The sequence below is a fragment of the Ceratotherium simum genome, chromosome 29 (genome assembly GCF_057802395.1).
Source record: "Ceratotherium simum simum isolate JZ-2026a chromosome 29, ASM5780239v1, whole genome shotgun sequence".
Classification (NCBI taxonomy): domain Eukaryota; kingdom Metazoa; phylum Chordata; class Mammalia; order Perissodactyla; family Rhinocerotidae; genus Ceratotherium; species Ceratotherium simum.
The window spans coordinates 37,020,646-37,039,473 of NC_141928.1; the positions used below are offsets into that span (position 1 = coordinate 37,020,646).

An 18,828-nucleotide genomic window follows, 5' to 3' on the forward strand; every position below is an offset into this window, starting at 1 on the left:
TTTTCTGATAGCCTCTTATCTCCATTAGCCTAAGCTGGTTCCATCCCTTTCCTCTTCCCCTGTCTGAGTTATTGTTGTCACAAATAGTTCTTTTCTGTGTTTTGAGTTTGTGACTAAATTGAATTGTTTATAGGTATTTTTTCTGCTTTCCTTCCCTTTGTCTTTTATGTTATAATTGTTTACTGACCTATTCTGATATAGAGCTGCAATTTTCTGATTCTATCTGTCTATCTCCTTGCTCAAGGTTTTGTAAACCTTTGCTTTTTATTTTCACATGGGAGGGCTCCTTTCAATGTTTCTTGTAAGGCAGGTCTAGTGGCGATGAACTCCTTCAGCTTTTGTTTATCTGGGAAAGCTTTTACTTCTTCATCGTTATCTGAACGATAGTTTCACCGGATAGAGAATCGATGGGTAAAGTTTTTGTCTTTCAGTATTTTAAGTATATTATTCCGTTCTCTCCTAGCCTGTACGGCTTCTGCTGAGAAATCTGCTGAAAGCCTGAAAGAGGTTCTTTTGTAGTTTATTTTCTTCTGCCTTGCTGCCCTTAATATTTTTTCTTTGTCATTGACTTTTGCCAGTTTTACTATTGTATGCCTTGGAGAAGGTCTTTTTGCATTGATGTAATTAGGAATACTATTGGCTTCATGTACTTGTAAGTCCAGTTCCTTCCCCAAGTTTGGGAAGTTCTCAGCTATTATGTCTTTGAACAAGCTCAGAGTGCGCTAATCTTGATGGAATTTTGCATACATGTACATCCATATGTTCCCTGCTCCAATCAGGACGTAGAACATTTCCAATCAATACCTGCCTCATTTCCCCAAGGTAACCATGATATATTTTGAAGACAGAGCCAATGGGATTTGTTGATGGGTTGGATATGGGATGTGAGACAAAAGGGAAGGGCTAAGGGTGACTCCTGGGTTTTTGGCCTGAGGACCTGGGAAAATGAAGTTTCCACTTACTGAGATGGAGAAGATCATGGGAGGGACTACCAGGAGCTTCTTTTTAGTGATGGTAAATTGGAGATTTCTTTTAGAGATCTAAGTGTAGATATTTACTCAGCTTGTGATTCAGTTTTGAAACATAATTGCTTATCTTCACAGTTTTAAAACTGAATGGAAGTTTCATATTATTTGTTTTTTGTCTCTGCAACTTTATATTGTGTTCTAGCAATGTTAATTATAAAGCAAATTTCTAGAGTGAATTCTGTTTTCCTAATTCTTCATTACAAAATTAGAGATATGCTATCATGGTAAAGAAAAATATCTTCAGCTAGACATTGGATGAGGAGAAGTTAGGGTCATGGCTGACACTTTGCAAGCAACGGGAAGAAAGAGCTTCTAGGAAAACATGGATTGATGGAGCCTTTTAAAAGTGTGTGGAAGGGTATTTGTGTTTCAGTCCTCAGTTTACTCGGATGATGATGCTTAGGTTAGTCTTACTTATCTTTTCATAATACATTTTCCTGTACTTAGGTGGTTTTGCAAAGGTCAAACTTGCCTGCCATATCCTCACTGGAGAAATGGTCGCTATAAAAATCATGGATAAAAATGCACTAGGGGTAAGTTTAAAATTATTTTTTAAATATTTATAGATCAGTATTGTGAATTAAAACCTAACTTTGCTCTAGTGTTGTAGTTACTGCTCTTTCATTATAGTATTTCTATAGCCTTTTTTTTTTAATTGCCAGTTATGTATAGATTTATGGCTTTAAGAAGGAATCTGGGGGCAGGGGTTACTTTGTCCTTGATTTTAATGCAGGGCAGTGGCACATAGTTGAAGTCTGTAGGACTCTTTTTTCTGCAGTTGTTTCATAGTCTTCTAAGTGTTCTAGGTATTAGTATCTCCCTTCTTTATCCTCTCATGATACACTTACTAAATGTCACTCTATTTTATAGGCTAGATAGGTAGGTCGATCTTATGTCCCAGAATTTTATTCATGGTGACCTTAGAAGTTGTTGAATGAAAGCCTCTTCCTGATCAGCCTCTTTTTTCCTCTACATGAATGCCTCCAGAGTTGAGCTGCTCCTCATCTCCTATAGCAGCCCCTTCAATTTGTGGCCTCAGCTGTAATGTATGCAGTTTTTTCTTTTTTCTTTTTAGGGAAGACTTGTCTCCATTGATGGTCTTTTTGGGCCTTTTATACCCTTTCCAGTGTTCGAAGTCACCCTGAGTTCTCTTTTTTCCTAGTTCTTTCTACCATCCCTCGTGTGGTTTGGCGTCTGTGCTTTTCTTTGTTCTGGTTTCCCACTGAGAATTCACTAGTCTCTCAGTATGTGTCTGTGGCTGTTTCTTTTTTTAAAGATAAATGAAAAAAATTAAAAAGATCTTTTCCTCTAACCAAAAATCTCTTAAGTGCTGAAGAAAAATTTTTTTTCCTTCTGGATTGAATTAACATTATAATTATTAGTAGTATACCATTGAATAAAACAACACAAACATTTCATAATGTTGATAATTATCAAACATAAAAAATAATTTACTGAAAATCCTTTTTTAAATTAGACGCATTGGACTCTTTTGGTCTCCCTTGTTGCTGGAAGGAGACAGAGTTTAATGTCAATTGTTACCTTGTTTTTTATTTTTAAGAATGTAAGTGCTGATTACATACATAAATAAGTCAAAAGGAGTGTAAGGAGTTTGTTATAGAAATGTCACTCAATTCTTTGACCTTCTTCAAAAATGTATGCCTAAATCACACAGTGCCCTATATTAGAAATTATTTTTAATAATCAACTGACAATTCAAGCTCTCTTTCAATATTTTTGTTTTTCAGTGCTCAATATTGTATTTAACTAATAAAAAGGCATTAAAAACCATTTTCTCATGAGCATTTAAACTTTGATTACAAATTTGATTAATTTCCTTAATTAATTTAAACTTGTTACAACTTTAGTATGACTTATTCGCTTGAATACTTCAAACACTTAAGTAGCAAACAAAATGTGAACTGTAATTACAAAATGTGTTACCACACTGATACTCAAAATTTATTCTAACGCATCAGTATTATGACATTAATTCATTATTTCAGAACTTGTTTTTTTATTTTCTAATGTTACTATGCTTACTTTAGTTTCTAGGATTTTAATAATATTTTGAACTTACAGAGTTGTGGTCATCAGATTCCCACTCTCCCCCAAAAAAGAATTAAAAAGATTATCACATCAGAATAGTCAAAGTTACGATTGATTCTTGGTCAAGACCTGATATCTGGTTGCATGGTCCTAGACAATTGGATCTTAAGCCAGTGATTATTAGAGTGAGTCCCTTGTTATGATCGAGTTTTACTTGTTACTTCATGGATATTTAGATTTCTGTATTTAATATGGACTTTAAAATTTTTTAATCTTGGCTTATCCTCCCACCAACCAACTTTTTATTTTGTTTAATTAATTTTTTTCCAAGTTTTTATGTAAAAAATTTCAAGCCCCTAGAAAAGTTGGAAGACTGAGACAATGAATACTGGCAGACCTTTCACCTACACTCACTGATTTTTAGTTCAGCTTACTTCTTAGGAGCACTGCTAAGACAGAAAGTGTAGCCTAGGCGTGCCCAGAGGAGTGTTCCTGTCATTGTCCTTTTTTGGAATGCTAACCTTCTACAGGAGTCTGAGATTTTTAGTTTTTCTGCATGTTGTACTATTGACCCACGTCAAACTTGTCTTTCATAAAACCCTCAGGCCTTTTTTCATGTACATAAAAATAAGTTTTGTTATGATATTTTTTTGAATTGTTGAACAATTTGTTTTGAGGCTGTTGATCACTTTTCTACTCACTATTGAAGCTGCTGATGTTGGTGCTTGGAACATTTCCGAAATTGATTGACTGCTCACTCCACGTAATGTTTTGTCACAGAGCGATTTGCCCCGCGTCAAAACGGAGATAGATGCATTGAAGAACCTGAGACATCAGCATATATGTCAACTCTACCATGTGCTAGAGACAGCGGACAAAATATTCATGGTTCTTGAGGTTAGTAGTATGTTCCAGAGACCTGAAAGTATTTGGTCACTGTCTTAGTCTGCTTGGGCTGCTATAGCAAACACCACAGACTGGGTAGCTTATGAACAGCAGCAATTTATTTCTCACAGTTCTGGAGGCTGGAAGTCCAAGATCAAGTCACCAGCATGGTCAGGAGAGGGCCCTCTTCCTGGTTCATAGCTGGCTGTGTCCTCACGTGGTGTAAGGGACAAGAGATCTCTCTGGCGCCTCTTTTATAAGAGCACTAATTCCATTTACGAGCCTTCTGCCCTCATGTCTTAATCACTCCCCAAAGGCGCCACCTCCTAATTCTGTCATCTTTGGGGGTTAGGACTTTAACATATAAATTTTGGGGGGACACAAACATAGCAGTCACTTTATCAACAGTTAAGAGAGAAGTACGTTTCACCTGAAATATTAGAATAAATGTTTAATAGCTTACCTGTTTGAGTTCTGTCTGTAACAATTTAGATCAAGTAGACATATATAATAAACCGGAGATTCACTGTGAACATTCTCTTTCTAATACACTCCTAATGGGGTGGTGTAGTTTAGTGGATAACATATGTTAGAATTTGTTCCTAGAGGGAAGAATCTATTTTGGTTTTAGATGGGGTATTAGTCTAGGGCTGTCATAACAAATTGCCACAAACTTGGTGGCTTAAAACAACAGAAATTTATTGTCACACCATTCTGGAGGAGCCTGAATTCAAGGTGTGAGCAGGTTGGTTCCTTCTACAGAATCTGTTCATGCCCCTTTCCTAGTTTCTGGGGGTTTCTGGCAATCCTTGGTGTTCCTTCGTTTATAGACGCACCACTCCAGTCTCTGCCTCTGTCTTCAAATGATGTTTTCTTCTCTGTGTGTCTGTGTCTTTGTCCAAATTTCCCTCTTCATATAAGGACACAAGTCATTGGATTAGGGCCCACACTAATCTACAAAGACCTGATTTACAAATAGAGTCATGTTCACTGGTACTGGGTGTTAGGACTGGAACATATCTTTTTGGGGGACTCAGTTCCACCCACAGCCTATAGTTAGCCTTCAGTGTATGTGTTATGCCAACCAAACTCTTTCAAGTTTTAACCTGCCCTTTTTGGCTTAGAAAGTGAAGTCTTTAGAACTTGCATCCTTCATCTCTTGTTTCGTTTTCCTTGGTCTCATCCAAATAATTTTTTTTTTTTATTGCAGTAACATTGGTTTATAACATTGTATAAATTTCAAGTGTACATCATTATACTTCTGTTTCTGCATAGATTACGTCATGTTCACCACCCAAAGACTGATTACAATCCATCACCACACACGTGTCTAATCATCCCTTTCGCCTTCCTCCCTCCCTCCTTCCCCTCTAGTAACCACCAATCCAATCTCTGTCTCTATATGTTTGTTTGTTGTTGTTTTTATCTTCTGCTTATGAGTGAGATAATATGGTATTTGACCTTCCTCTGACTCATTTCACTTAGCATGATACCCTCAAAGTCTTTCCATGTTGTCACAAATGGCTGGATTTCATTGTTTCTCATGGCTGAGTTCCATTGTGTATATACCAAATAATTTCTAACTGCACATCATTTTCACAGATTAGCACATTTTAAAATTCATAATGCTGAAAGTTTTGGACCTAGAACCATTTTCTCTTTATTATGTTGTAGATACGCCCACGTGGTCTACAGTGGTGATTTTAAAACCTTTTTTTTAGGTTAGTCTCTGTCCAAATTAAATTCTTAAAACAAAACAACAAAAAACCATGAACTTAGGACAAAATTTAAAAATTACAAGAGTATGTATTAAAAAGTGATGTTCTCACAGCAACTAGAAGGGTGTGCAGCTATGACATACAACTATCTACTGGGGCTTTGGGGGAAAAATAAATAAATAAATAAAATTATAAAATAAATAAATAAATAAATAAAAAGTGATGTTCTCTCTCCCGTTATTCCAGTCATCCAGTTCCCTTCTCCTGAGTCAGTCACTTACTTCTCTTGTGTTTCCTATAGATGTGCCATGTATTTACAAATACCTGCATATATTTTATATGTATATATGCATGTGTTTACATACACGCATGTATGTATGTGGTTTTTTTTGTGTGTGTGTGAAGAAGATTAGCCCTGAGCTAACATCTGTTGCCAGTCCTCCTCTTTTTGCTAAGGAAGATTGGCCCAGGGCTAACATGTTCCTCTACTTTATATGTGGGACGCCTGCCATAGTATGGCTTGATAAGCAGTGCATAAGTCCACGCCTGGGATCTGAACCCACAAACCCCAGGCTGCCAAAGCAGAGCATGCAAACTTAACCACTATGCCACTGGGCCAGCTGCTGTATGTGTTTTTTATATATACAAATAATATAAATATGTATGTGTAGTTTGTTGTTTTCTGTCACACAAATTGTCACATATTATAATATTATTCTATACTTTGGTTTTTTTTTTCCCCGCTTAACATTTTAGCTTGGAGACCATCTAGGTGCATTCATAGAGACTTTAGATGTTTTTGTTCTCTTTATTTTATATTTCTTTATTTGAAAATATAAAGTAGCCTGTTTTCTTTATGTGAATCTTATTGGATAGCATTTAAAAAATTGACGATTGAGGTGTAATTTACATATGATAAAATGCACACATTGGGTATATACAGTTTGACAAAGGTGTGCACCCACGTACTTCCCACCCCAGTCGAGGTGTAAAACATTTCCAGCACCCCAGGAAGTTTTCTCCTGACCTTTTGAAGTTAATCCCTGTAACACCACCCACCCACTGCCTTTCTCAGCCCTGGTCTGATTTCTGTCACCATAGGTTAGTTTTAACTGTTCTATATCAGTTTACAGTGGATGTAAACTGTTCCACTGTACTTGATGTAAATAGAATCATACAGTCAGTATTCTTTTGTTTTTAGCCTCTTCTGTTCAGCTTAATGCTTTTGCAAGTCACCGTATCAACCTATGCTCCTTTACATCTTGCTTTTTTCACTTAATACTGGGTATTGTTTTATATCAGTTCATAAAGAGCTTCCTCTTTTTTTATGGCTGCATAGAATTCCATTTTACGGCTGTGTCATAATTTATATATGTGAGCATTTGGGTTGTTTCCTGTCTTTTTGCTCCGGCAAACAATGCTGCTGCGGTGAATGACCTTGAACGTGCGTTGCTTTTGATATGAGAGTGTCTGTAGGAACAGTTCCTCAGTGTGGAACTATGAGGTCAAATGCCATATACACATATAAATATAATTGATATTGCTAAAATGAAACGAAATCTTAAATGGAAACCCCCGTTTACGGAAAGGTGGAGCTGCTCTGGAGAAGAAGGGATGGAGAGCCTCGGGCTTCGCACTCTGGCCTCCATTCTCCTGCAGCCTCCAAGGATCCTCTGTAGAACCGGGCTCCTTCTGGTACAGACTGAAAATCACTGGTCTTCAGGATGAAGGAGCAATAATGCTGCTGGGTTTTTTGTGTCAGGTAACTACACTAAATGTGAGTGCATTAGGATGAGAAGGGGTTTTAGTGCTTTGCTATAAAATATAAAATCCTGAATGAGCTTAAAAATCACGGTGGTAGTTGGTTGTACTTCTACCTACTGGTAATAAAACTGCTTGAGACCAAGAGCTGTTGTTCTCTTTCCCGGAATCACTGTTGCCTTATTGGATCCTGAGAGTGTATTTCTGAACATGCCTCACTCAGTTCCCTTGCCTGTAAGTGGAATTAATAATATCGCTGAGTTAAGTATAATGTTTTGTTTTACACTCCTCGGAAGTGAGTTCTGTAAGTAGTGACACTATCTGTGTGGCTGTGTTGCTGTTGAAGTACTGCCCTGGAGGAGAGCTGTTTGACTACATCATCTCCCAGGATCGCCTGTCGGAGGAGGAGACCCGAGTCGTCTTCCGGCAGATAGTGGCTGCGGTTGCTTACGTACACAGCCAGGGCTATGCTCACAGGGACCTCAAACCAGTAAGTGACTGCATCACAGTTAGATGCTCACCCCAGAGTTCAACCTCATTTACCTGTTTTCACTAAGTTTCTAAATGTTCTTTCTGTTTAGAATCTGTCTTGGCTTTGCTTCTTTTTCTTTGTTCCACTCATCATGTATCACTTTTTTTTTCCTCCTTTACTTTTGACTTCTGGTGGGCTTCTCTGGATGAACTTATTGGCATTCTATTCATCTACCAATTATGTGTGATATTATAAGTGTCCTTGTAATCAGCTGTGGCCTATAAACCTCAGGATTTGATCTCTAGGAAAGAAGAGTTTTGAGTATTTTCTTCAAGAATATTGTCATTGAGTGTTTCCATTCAATACTCTTAAGAATTAAAAAGAGTGAGGACAGTCTAAGGGACCTCTGGGACAACATCAAGCGCACTAACATCCGTGTTATAGGTGTCTTGGAAGGAGAAGAGAGAGACAAGGGGGCAGAGAATCTATTTCAAGAAATAATAGATGAAAACTTCCCTAACCTAAGGAAGGAAACAGACATCCAGGTACAGGAAGCACAGAGAGCCCCAAACAAGATAAACCCAAAGAGGCGCACACCAAGACACATCATAATCAAAATGTCCAGAATTAAAGACAAAGAGAGAATCCTAAAAGCTGCCAGAGAATGTCAAGTTACATACAAAGGAAACCCCATAAGGCTATCAGCTGACTTCTCAGCAGAAACCTTACAGGCTAGAAGAGAATGGCACGATATATTTAAAGTGCTAAAAGGAAAAAACTTACAGCCAAGAATACTCTACCCAGCAAGGTGATCATTCAAAATGGAAGGAGAGATCAAAATTTTCCCAGATAAGCAAAAATTAAAGGAGTTTGTCACCAAGAAACCAGTGCTACAAGAAATGTTAAAGGGACTGATTTAAGGGGAAAAGAGAAGATCACAAATAGGAAAAATTATCTATTTCCATGATTAGAATGTAATGGATACAAATGCACAAAAAAGAGGTTAGATATGATATCAAAAACATAAAAGGAGGGAGGAGGGGAGTTAAAGAGTACAGCTTTCATACAGAGGTCAAACTAAAGTGACCATCAATTCTGTATAGAAGAAGAAAGGAACAGAGAAGGACTACTAAAACACTGAGGAAAAAAAAAAAGTTAAAAAATGGCAGTAAGTACATACTTATCAATAGCTACTTTAAACGTCAATGGACTAAATGCTCCAATTAAAAGGCATAGGGTGGCTGACTGGATAAAAAAACAAGACCCATATATATGCTGCATACAAGAGACACACTTCAGACCTAAAGACAATCACAAACTGAAAGTGAAGGGATGGAAAAAGATACTCCACGCAAATGGCAATGAAAAGAAAGCTGGGGTAGCAGTACTCATATCAGACAAAATAGACTTTAAAACAAAAACTGTAAGAAGAGACAAAGAAGGGCATTACATAATGATCAAGGGAACAATCCAACAAGAGGATACAACACTTGTAAATATCTACGCACCCAATGTAGGTGCACCTAAATATATAAAGCAATTATTAACAGACATAAAAACAGAAATAGACAGTAACACAATAATAGTAGGGGACTTTAACACTCCACTTACACCAACGGATAGATCATCCAAACAGAAGATCAATAAGGAAACATTGGCCTTAAACGACACACTAGAACAGATGGACCTAGTAGATATATAGAGAGCGTTCCATCCAAAAACCAAAGAATACACGTTCTTTTCAAATGCACATGGAACATTCTCCAGGATTGATCACATATTAGGCCACAAAACAAGTCTCCATAAATTTAAGAAGATTGAAATAATATCAAGCATCTTTTCTGACCACAACGGTATGAAACTAGAAATCAACTATAGGAAGAAAATCAGAATAGCCACAAATACGTGGAGATTAAACAAAATGCTACTGAACAATGACTGGGTTAATGAAGAAATCAAAGAAGAAATCAAAAAATACCTGGAGACAAATGAAAATGAAAATACGACATGCCAGAATTTATGGGATACAGCAAAAGCGGTTCTAAGAGGGAAGTTTATAGCGATACAGGCCTATCTCAACAAACAAGAAAAATCTCAAATAAACAATCTAACAATGCACCTAAAGTAACTGGAAAAAGAAGAACAAACAAAGCCCAAAATCAGTAGAAGAAGGGAAATAATAAAAATCAGAGCAGAAATAAATGAAATAGAGACCAAAAAAACAATAGAAAAAATTAATAAAACCAAGAGCTGGTTCTTTGAAAAGATCAACAAAATTGACAAACCTTTAGCTAGACTCACCAAGAAAAAAAGAGAGAAGGCACAAATAAGTAAAATCAGAAATGAAAGAGGAGAGGTTACAACAGACACCTCAGAAATACAAAAGATTATAAGAGAATACTATGAAAAGCTATATGCCAACCAATTCGACAATCTGGAAGAAATGGATAAATTCTTAGAATCATACAGCCTTCCAAAACTGGATCAAGAAGAAGTAGAGAATTTGAATAGACCAATCACCAGTAAGGAGATCGAAACAGTAATCACAAACCTCCCCAAAAATAAAAGTCCAGGACCAGATGGCTTCCCTGGTGAATTGTACCAAACATTCAAAGAAGACTTAATACCTATCCTTCTCAAACTCTTCCAAAAAATTGAGGAGGGGGAAGCTCCTAACTCATTCTCTGAAGCTGACATTACCCTGATACCAAAACCAGACAAGGACAACACAAAAAGAAAATTGCAGGCCAATATCACTGATGAACATCGATGTGAAAATCCTCAACAAAATACTAGCAAATCGCATACAACAATACGTTAAAAAGATTATACACCATGATCAAGTGGGATTTATTCCAGGGATGCAGGGATGGTTTAACATTCGCAAATCAATCAACGTAATACACCACATTAATAAAATGAAGAACAAAAATCACATGATCATCTCAATAGATGCAGAGAAAGCATTTGACAAGATCCAGCATCCATTTATGATAAAAACTCTGAATAAAATGGGTATAGAAGGAAAGTACCTCAACATAATAAAGACCATATATGAGAAACCCACAGCTAATATCATCCTCAATGGTGAAAAACTGAAAGCTATCCCTCTAAGAACCAGACAAGGATGCCCACTGTCACCACTCCTATTTAACATAGTACTGGAAGTCCTAGCCAGAGCAATCAGGCAAGAGAAAGAAATAAAAGGGATCCAAATTGGAAAGGAAGAAGTGAAACTGTCACTATTTGCAGGTGACATGATTTTATATATAGAAAACCCTAAAGAATCCACCAGAAAACTTTTAGAAGTAATAAACCAATATGGTAAAGTTGCAGGATACAAAATCAACATACAAAAATCAGTTGCATTTCTGTACACTAACAACGAAGTAGCAGAAAGAGAAATTAAGAATACCATGCCATTTACAATTGCAACAAAAAGAATAAAATACCTAGGAATAAACTTAACCAAAGAGGTGAAAGATCTGTACACTGAAAACTATAAAACATTTCTGAAAGAAATCGAAGAAGACACAAAGAAATGGAAAGATATTCCGTGCTCTTGGATTGGAAGAATTAACATAGTTAAGATGTCCATACTTCCTAAGCCATCTATAGATTCAATGCAATCCCTATCAAAGTTCCAACAACATTTTTTCACAGAAATAGAACAAAGAATCCTAAAATTTATATGGAACAACAAAAGACCCCGAATAGCTAAAGGAATCCTGAGAAAAAAGAACAAAGCTGGAGGTATCACACTCCCTGATTTCAAAATATACTACAAAGCTATAGTAACCAAAACAGCATGGTACTGGCACAAAAACAGACACACAGATCAATGGAATAGAATCGAAAGCCCAGAAATAAACCCACACATCTGTGGACAGCTAATCTTTGACAAAGGAGCCAAGAACATACAATGGGGAAAAGAAAGTCTCTTCAACAAATGGTGTTGGGAAAACTGGATAGCCATATGCAAAAAAATGAAAGTAGACCCTTACCTTACACCATACACGAAAATTAACTCTAAATGGATTAAAGACTTGAATGTGAGACCTGAAACTGTGAAACTTTTAGAAGAAAACATAGGCAGTACGCTCTTCGACATCAGTCTTAGAAACATCTTTTCAAACACCACGTCTGACCGGGCAAGAGAAACAATAGAAAAAATAAACAAATGGGACTACATCAAACTAAAAAGCTTCTGCACAGCAAGGGAAACCATCAACAAAACGAAAAGACAACCTAACACTTGGGAGAAGATATTTGCAAACCATACTTCTGATAAGGGCTTAATCTCCAAAATATATAAAGAACTCATGCTTCTCACCAACAAAAAAACTACCAACCCAATTAAAAAATGGGCAAAAGACCTGAACAGACATTTCTCCAAAGAAGATATACAGATGGCCAACAGACACATGAAAAGATGTTCAAAATCATTAACTATCAGGGAAATGCAAATCAAAACTACAATGAGATATCACCTCACGCCCGTCAGGATGGCTATAATTAACAAGACAGGAAACAACATGTGTTGGAGAGGATGTGGAGAGAAGGGAACTCTCATACACTGCTGGTGGGAGTGCAAACTGGTGCAGCCACTATGGAAAACAGTATGGAGATTCCTCAAAAAATCAAGGATAGAACTACCATATGATCCAGCTATTCCACTGTTGGGTATTTATCCAAAGAACTTGAAAACACCAATTTGTAAAGGTACATGCACCCCTGTGTTCATTGCAGCGTTATTCACAATAGCCAAGACTTGGAAGCAACCTAAGTGCCCATCAAGGGACGAATGGATAAAGAAGATGTGGTATATATACACAATGGAATACTACTCAGCCATAAGAAATGATGAAATCCAGCCATTTGTGACAACGTGGATGGACATTGAGGGTATAATGCAAAGTGAAATAAGTCAGAGGGAGAAGGTCAAATACCGTATGGTTTCCTTCATTAAGTAGTAGATAATAACAACAATAAACAAACACATAGGGACAGAGATTGGATTGGTGGTTACCAGAGGGGAAGGGGGGAGGGAGGAGGGTGAAAGGGATAATTGGGTACATGTGTGTGGTGATGGGTTGTCATTAGTATTTTGGTGGTGAACATGATGTAATCTATGCAGAAATAGAAGTACAATGAGGTACACCTGAAATTTTTACAATGTTATAAACCAATGTTACTGCAATAAAAAATTTAAAAAAAAATACTCTTTTCTTAACTCCATTTTCCTTTCATTTTAATTCCATTACACCTCAGAAAGGAGCAGTCCAATGGATTGACAGACTCTTCAAGGACAGAATAAAATGTGAATTCTCTTACGTCTGCAGGCTCTGACTAATGTGGATGATGGTGAACGTGGATTTTAGTGTTACTGGTACCAGGGTCAGGCACCTAGAATTGGTCTGACAAGATAGGGCAGTGTTACTGTCCTTTTCCCTCTGTGTATACCCAACCCTTTGATTTGAGTTCACTCTTTTGGTTTAAACTTGCCTTTGGCACACACTGTGTTTGCTTAGTTGAGCTTCAGAGCACCAATGAGAAAATGGTTTATGCTAACATGTCTTGAGGGGAAGCGGGATGGTTATCAACATTCCTCCTCTCTCCCCTTTTACACTTCTTATCATTTCATTCTTTTTAAATGATTTTCACTCTGTTGTGCCCAGGCTATTTAATATAAACAACCTTACATCGTTTTTAGAAATGGCTAGAGGTGGGATGTAATATAAGGAAGGCAGTATACACTTATGAAAATATCTTTTTTCCCCAGGAAAATTTGTTGTTTGATGAATATCATAAATTAAAGCTGATTGACTTTGGTCTCTGTGCGAAACCCAAGGTAAGTGCAGAAATAAAAGTGCACTTGTTTCCTTTGTAAATGCACCTCTTATTGCGTTATCTTGCACGGACTTCCGTGTAGTCTTTATTGAGCCTGGTTGTATCCATTGAGAAGAATGTTAAATTTCATCCCTTTTTTAAGTTCTCTAGTTGATTCTACTCTGTGGCCAAGGTTGAGCACCACGACTCTAGGTCCAGGGTTGGTCCTGCTGAAGACCCCTGGGTATGCTGTGAGGGAATGTGCAGTGCTGAGGTGACCTGAGACCATCACAGCAGGAATGCTGAATTGACTGTGTGTTTGCAGTTTGAGTATGTTGCCACTAGATGATGCCTTCGTTCATTTAGGTGTGAATTTTGGGAATTTAGTGCAAATCTATTCCTTGTTATCCAGATGGTTATATAACTAACAACTAGTTACATTTTGAGAGACAGTCCCCTTTCCTTATGAAAGAAGGAGGAAAAAGTACATATGCATTTTTCAATTTATACTGTTATGTATGTCCCTAATTTGTGCTCCACAGTTAAGTACTGGTGTTCTCCAGCACATCTTCTCTTTGAGGTGACTTTGAACTCTCCAACTCGGCTGTCTGCAGCACAGCTCCTGTGTGGCTGCCTGTTGGAGGCTTCCTCTTGAGTTCTCAAATGATGGTTCTCACAGTCTCTAAAATGAGCTGTCTACACTCATTAAGAATGTTGAAACTGCAGACCTGCCTCAGTCCTGTGTAGTCCCATGATTATTTCCCGCCCCAATCAGAATTAGCTAGGTGCTAAGGGAAGCAGATTTTGCCCCTTTGGCTGAATGTCTTATTCTTTCTGATTTTCCTCTCCCCTTGGCTCTTCAGAGATGGTCAGTGGAGCTTGTGTCTGGGAACTAAATGCTAGAAGGCGTTTTTTTGATTGGCAGGCGTATAAAGATAAAACATACTCTGAGCAGATAAAGTGGTTTAAGTCATCTTTTCTACGGGAGGCAGTGGAGAATCTGTCTGACAGACTCCATCAGCCTTTCCTTCTGGCTGCCGCAGATTCGACCCACACAGACACCCTCTAAGGAAGCTGGAGTTGGCTAGGAGGGGATTGCCTCAGTTTTCTGCTGAGGAGCTCACTTCTGGGCATGTTGTTGCAGTTGTAAATGAAATCTCACAATCTGGCAGGTCATTTGCCAGTTGTGGAACTTAGTACACATGTTGGGCAATAGCATCATTTTCATTATGTCTCAATATTTCTGTGGGAGAGCAGAGGAGGTGGAGCAGGTTTCTCATTTTAACAGAACTGGAAGCTCACGTTGTGACTCCTGTGATAACTGAGTCTAGAAAACAGACTCCCAAGGCACTGTTCTGTGTAGCATGTTGCTCTCTTCCCTCTAAGGGGAAAGAAGCTCTTCTGTGTCTAAAGATTCAGTGTTGGAGATAGGGTGCAGTAAAGACATAATCCTTTTTCCTTGAGTGCTTGGAGGTGGGAAGACATGCGTGCTTGGATGTGTGCTAAGCTGATTATTATGGGAGTGGAAGTCTGGGGAAGTATGAGCCTGACCTGACTGAGCTAAGGGGAAGAGGATTTGCTCGTGCCGGGTTGTAGCCACATTGGAAATCCAGAGAAGAGGAAACGCACGTGCATGCATGTAGGCAGTGAGCACTGGGTTGGCTGCAAAAGTCTCTTATTTGGGTAATTCTTCATCTAGCTTCTCTTTGCTTGTGCTGAAAGAATGTTTATCAAGGTTTTAATTCTCTTAAGGCTGTAATTAAGTGTTTCATTTTTATCTTATTGTCAGGATAACAAGGATTACCACCTACAGACATGTTGTGGGAGTCTTGCTTATGCAGCACCCGAATTAATACAAGGCAAATCGTATCTGGGCTCAGAGGTAATTATTCATTGATTAATTCAGTATGTGATCAATATACACTTATTGGTGACCTGTACTGAGTCAGGCATTATGCATTGGGGATATAACGATGAGGTAAGAAATAATCTTGTTGAAGAGTTCAGTCTGTTCAGAGTGAGGTATGTAAAGTAACACATGAAATGAATAACTTGTAATAAATATAATGCATAGCCCACTCATGAAGCAAGGATATATTTCCGGGGTCCTTGTTGTGGTTGCTCTGGTGTTGAACAGTGCCATAGTTTAGACTGTTCGTCCAGCCCGGTAGAGCACAAGGCCAGGGTTGCAGGCTCAGTTTTCAGAGATGCCGGTTAGCACCGAGAAAACCTGCGTTTTGTCCACAGCCAACTCTCCAGGGCCAGCAGTCCGCTGTAGGAGGCCCAGGCTCAGCAGGCCCGGGCATTGCCTGCTTTACCACTAGCTACCGCAAGCCAGTCAGCCCCTTCCGTTCTCTGGAGCACTAATTGTGCTGATATTGGCATCATAAGGTAAAAAAGGTTTAGTCGTTGAAAGCTCGGGAAATGCTGGTTGAACAGTTTCCTTTAGTTCAGGACATGTCCAAATCTTTAATATGTTCTTATACAATGTGATCCTTTGGGCGGGAACATCACAGATAGCAGCTGGTCTCGAGTTACTTGTCTACGGAACCGACTTTTATATGGAGCATCTTTTGGAACTAGTGTTACGTGAGAGAAACTTTGAGATATGCCAGTTTATTTAATTTGTAACGTGAGAAGATGGGAACTAACTTGTTTTTGTTGACTTTTTATTTGGATGTAATCTCAAACTTACAGAATTGTTGCAAATATGGAGTGAGGACCTTCTGTATATGTTTAGTCAAATTCACAATTGTTTATGTTTATCCCTGTTTGCTTTATCCTTCTCTATGTTCATATATATGACCATATTAATTTTTTTGAACCAATTGAGAGTAAGTTGGAGACATCATAGTCCTTTGTCATTAAATACTATGTATATATTTCCTAAAAACAAGGACCTTCTTTTTTATAACCACACTTTAGTTATCAAAATCAGGGAATTTAACGTTCATACAATTTATCTAATCCACAATTCATATTCAAATAGTGCTAATTGTACCAATAATGTCCTTTGTGGCTATATTTTCCCTCCAGTCTAGGATTCAGTTCAGGATCATGCATTGCATTAAGTTATCGTGTTTCTTGTCTTCTTTAATCTGGAAGAGTTCCTTAGGCTGTCTTTATCTTCCTTGACATTGACATTTTTGAGGAAGCCAGTTATTTTGTAGAAAGTTTCTCAATTTGAATTTGTCTGATGCTTCCTTGTGATTAAATTCAGGAAATTATTGTCTATTAAGCCTTAGAGTCCAGCGTTAGAGGAGAGTGCAGGAACTCGAGTCAGGAGGTGACCTGGGTGGCCTGCCATTGACTGGGTGACTTTGGGCCAGCCTTCCTTTCTGGGCTTTGGGTTCCCTGTCTGTAGAATGAGCAGGTTGAACTGGATGATCTCTGAGCTCTTTTCCAGCTCTGTGAAGATTCTGTGATTCTGTTACATGTATTGCCATTCTGAAATATGTTCTAAATTTTTTTGAATTATTTTTTTCTCCCTCTCAGGCAGATGTTTGGAGCATGGGCATACTCTTATATGTACTTATGTGTGGCTTTCTACCATTTGATGATGATAATGTCATGGTTTTGTACAAGAAGATTATGGTAAGTATTACAAGGTCTAGAGTTTTCAATGTAAAAGTTTCCTATACTGTACACTCTGTGCTTCTATTTATGAAAGTACAGAAACAGGCAAAAGTAACGTATGCTGTTGGAAGTCAAGACAGTGGTTGCTCTTTAGAAGGAGGGGTGACTAGAAGAGGGGTCTGGGGGCTTCTGTTTCTTGATCTGGGTGCTGGCTAGACTTGTGTTCAGTTTTTGAAAACTTATCAAGGTATACCCTTATGATATGTGTACTTTTCTATATGTATGTTATACTTCAATAAAAAGCTTAACAAAACAAAAACAAATGAGAAAGTAAATGTGTGAGATGATTTTCCTGGTAAGAGTTTTTGTTTTGTATCGTGTAATTATACCTCAGTAAGTTGTTGTGTTAAATCATATTTTCCTATTGAGTTATGGTAAAAAAAGAGAAACTGTTTCTTCTGGAGGATAGAATTTGGCTTTGATGTATAATAAAACCACGGTTAGGAGTACTGTAAGCTTTGTTAAAATCATGTGTATCAGAGACAGAAAGTAGATTTGTGGTTGTGGGGGTGGGGAGGGTGGTGGAGTAGCGGGGGGAGCGACTGCTAGTGAGTATGGGGTTTCTTCTTGGGGTGATGAAAACGTTCTGGAATTAGATAGTGGTGATGATTGCACAACTTTGTGAGTATACTAAAAACTACTGAATTATACACTTTAAAAGGGTGAACTTTACGTTATGTGAATTATATTCCATATAAAAAAACCCCAAAATCAGATATAGCAAGGAAAATAATAAAATTCTTTTTAAAGAGTTAACATTCAAAAGAAGACACGGAAGGAGGAAGAAAGAGCACCATATTGCATCTGTAGCAAACCAGGGTCAGACCAGCAGAGCACCTGCTCTGAGTTCGGCTTGAATTTAGTTCTAACAAACATTTCCTGAAGGTCTTCTTTGTATGAGATACTGAAAGGCGTGAACGAGGATCTATGAAACGTGACCATTGTCCACCATGGCCTGAGTTCTTGTTGGAGACAGGTGCAAGGCTATCTAAAAAGGGCAGAGGTCAGGGATGCCGTGTTATGACAGAGGTGTACATCAAGGAGCGGGCGAGGGATTTGGGAGAACAGCTTGGAGGCAGTGAGGTTTGAGCAGGGCTTTCAAAGAAGGGGAGAAGTGCTTCAGAAAGGGATGTGGGAGAGAGCATGCCTGGCAGAGTAGACAGTATGAGCCAGGGCATAAGATGGGAGAAGCGTGGGGAGAAATGGTCGGAAGTTTTATGTGGCTGGGCCGTTGGGTCTCTCACGCCCCTTAGGTAGGGAGACTACCTAAATCAACTCTCATTTCTGGAAAGCAGCGCACAGAGGTGAAAGTGATTGTCCGGTTGGCTCATTGCATACCCTATAGAACACCAAGTCTAAGGGCACCGAGTTCAGTCTTCAGTTTTTTTAATTTATTTGACTTAATAGTTTTTCCTGTATCCCACCCTGGGAAAACCTTTAAAATCAGTGC

At 38.2% G+C, this 18,828-nt stretch overlaps 1 protein-coding gene across 6 annotated transcripts in view; it reads left to right on the plus strand.

Annotated features, from left to right (window-relative positions):
- MELK (maternal embryonic leucine zipper kinase) overlaps positions 1–18,828 on the plus strand; it is an 89,713-nt gene that overhangs the window by 11,736 nt on the left and 59,149 nt on the right. For 5 of the 6 annotated variants that reach the window (XM_087419454.1, XM_087419457.1, XM_087419459.1 and 2 more), the window contains 6 exons: positions 1,476–1,561; positions 3,858–3,974; positions 7,788–7,931; positions 13,696–13,764; positions 15,532–15,624; positions 17,238–17,336. In XM_087419454.1, the coding sequence (XP_087275580.1) occupies positions 1,476–1,561; positions 3,858–3,974; positions 7,788–7,931; positions 13,696–13,764; positions 15,532–15,624; positions 17,238–17,336 (608 nt within the window). The remainder of the gene's footprint in view (positions 1–1,475; positions 1,562–3,857; positions 3,975–7,787; positions 7,932–13,695; positions 13,765–15,531; positions 15,625–17,237; positions 17,337–18,828) is intronic. The other variant, XM_087419458.1, reaches the window with a different exon arrangement.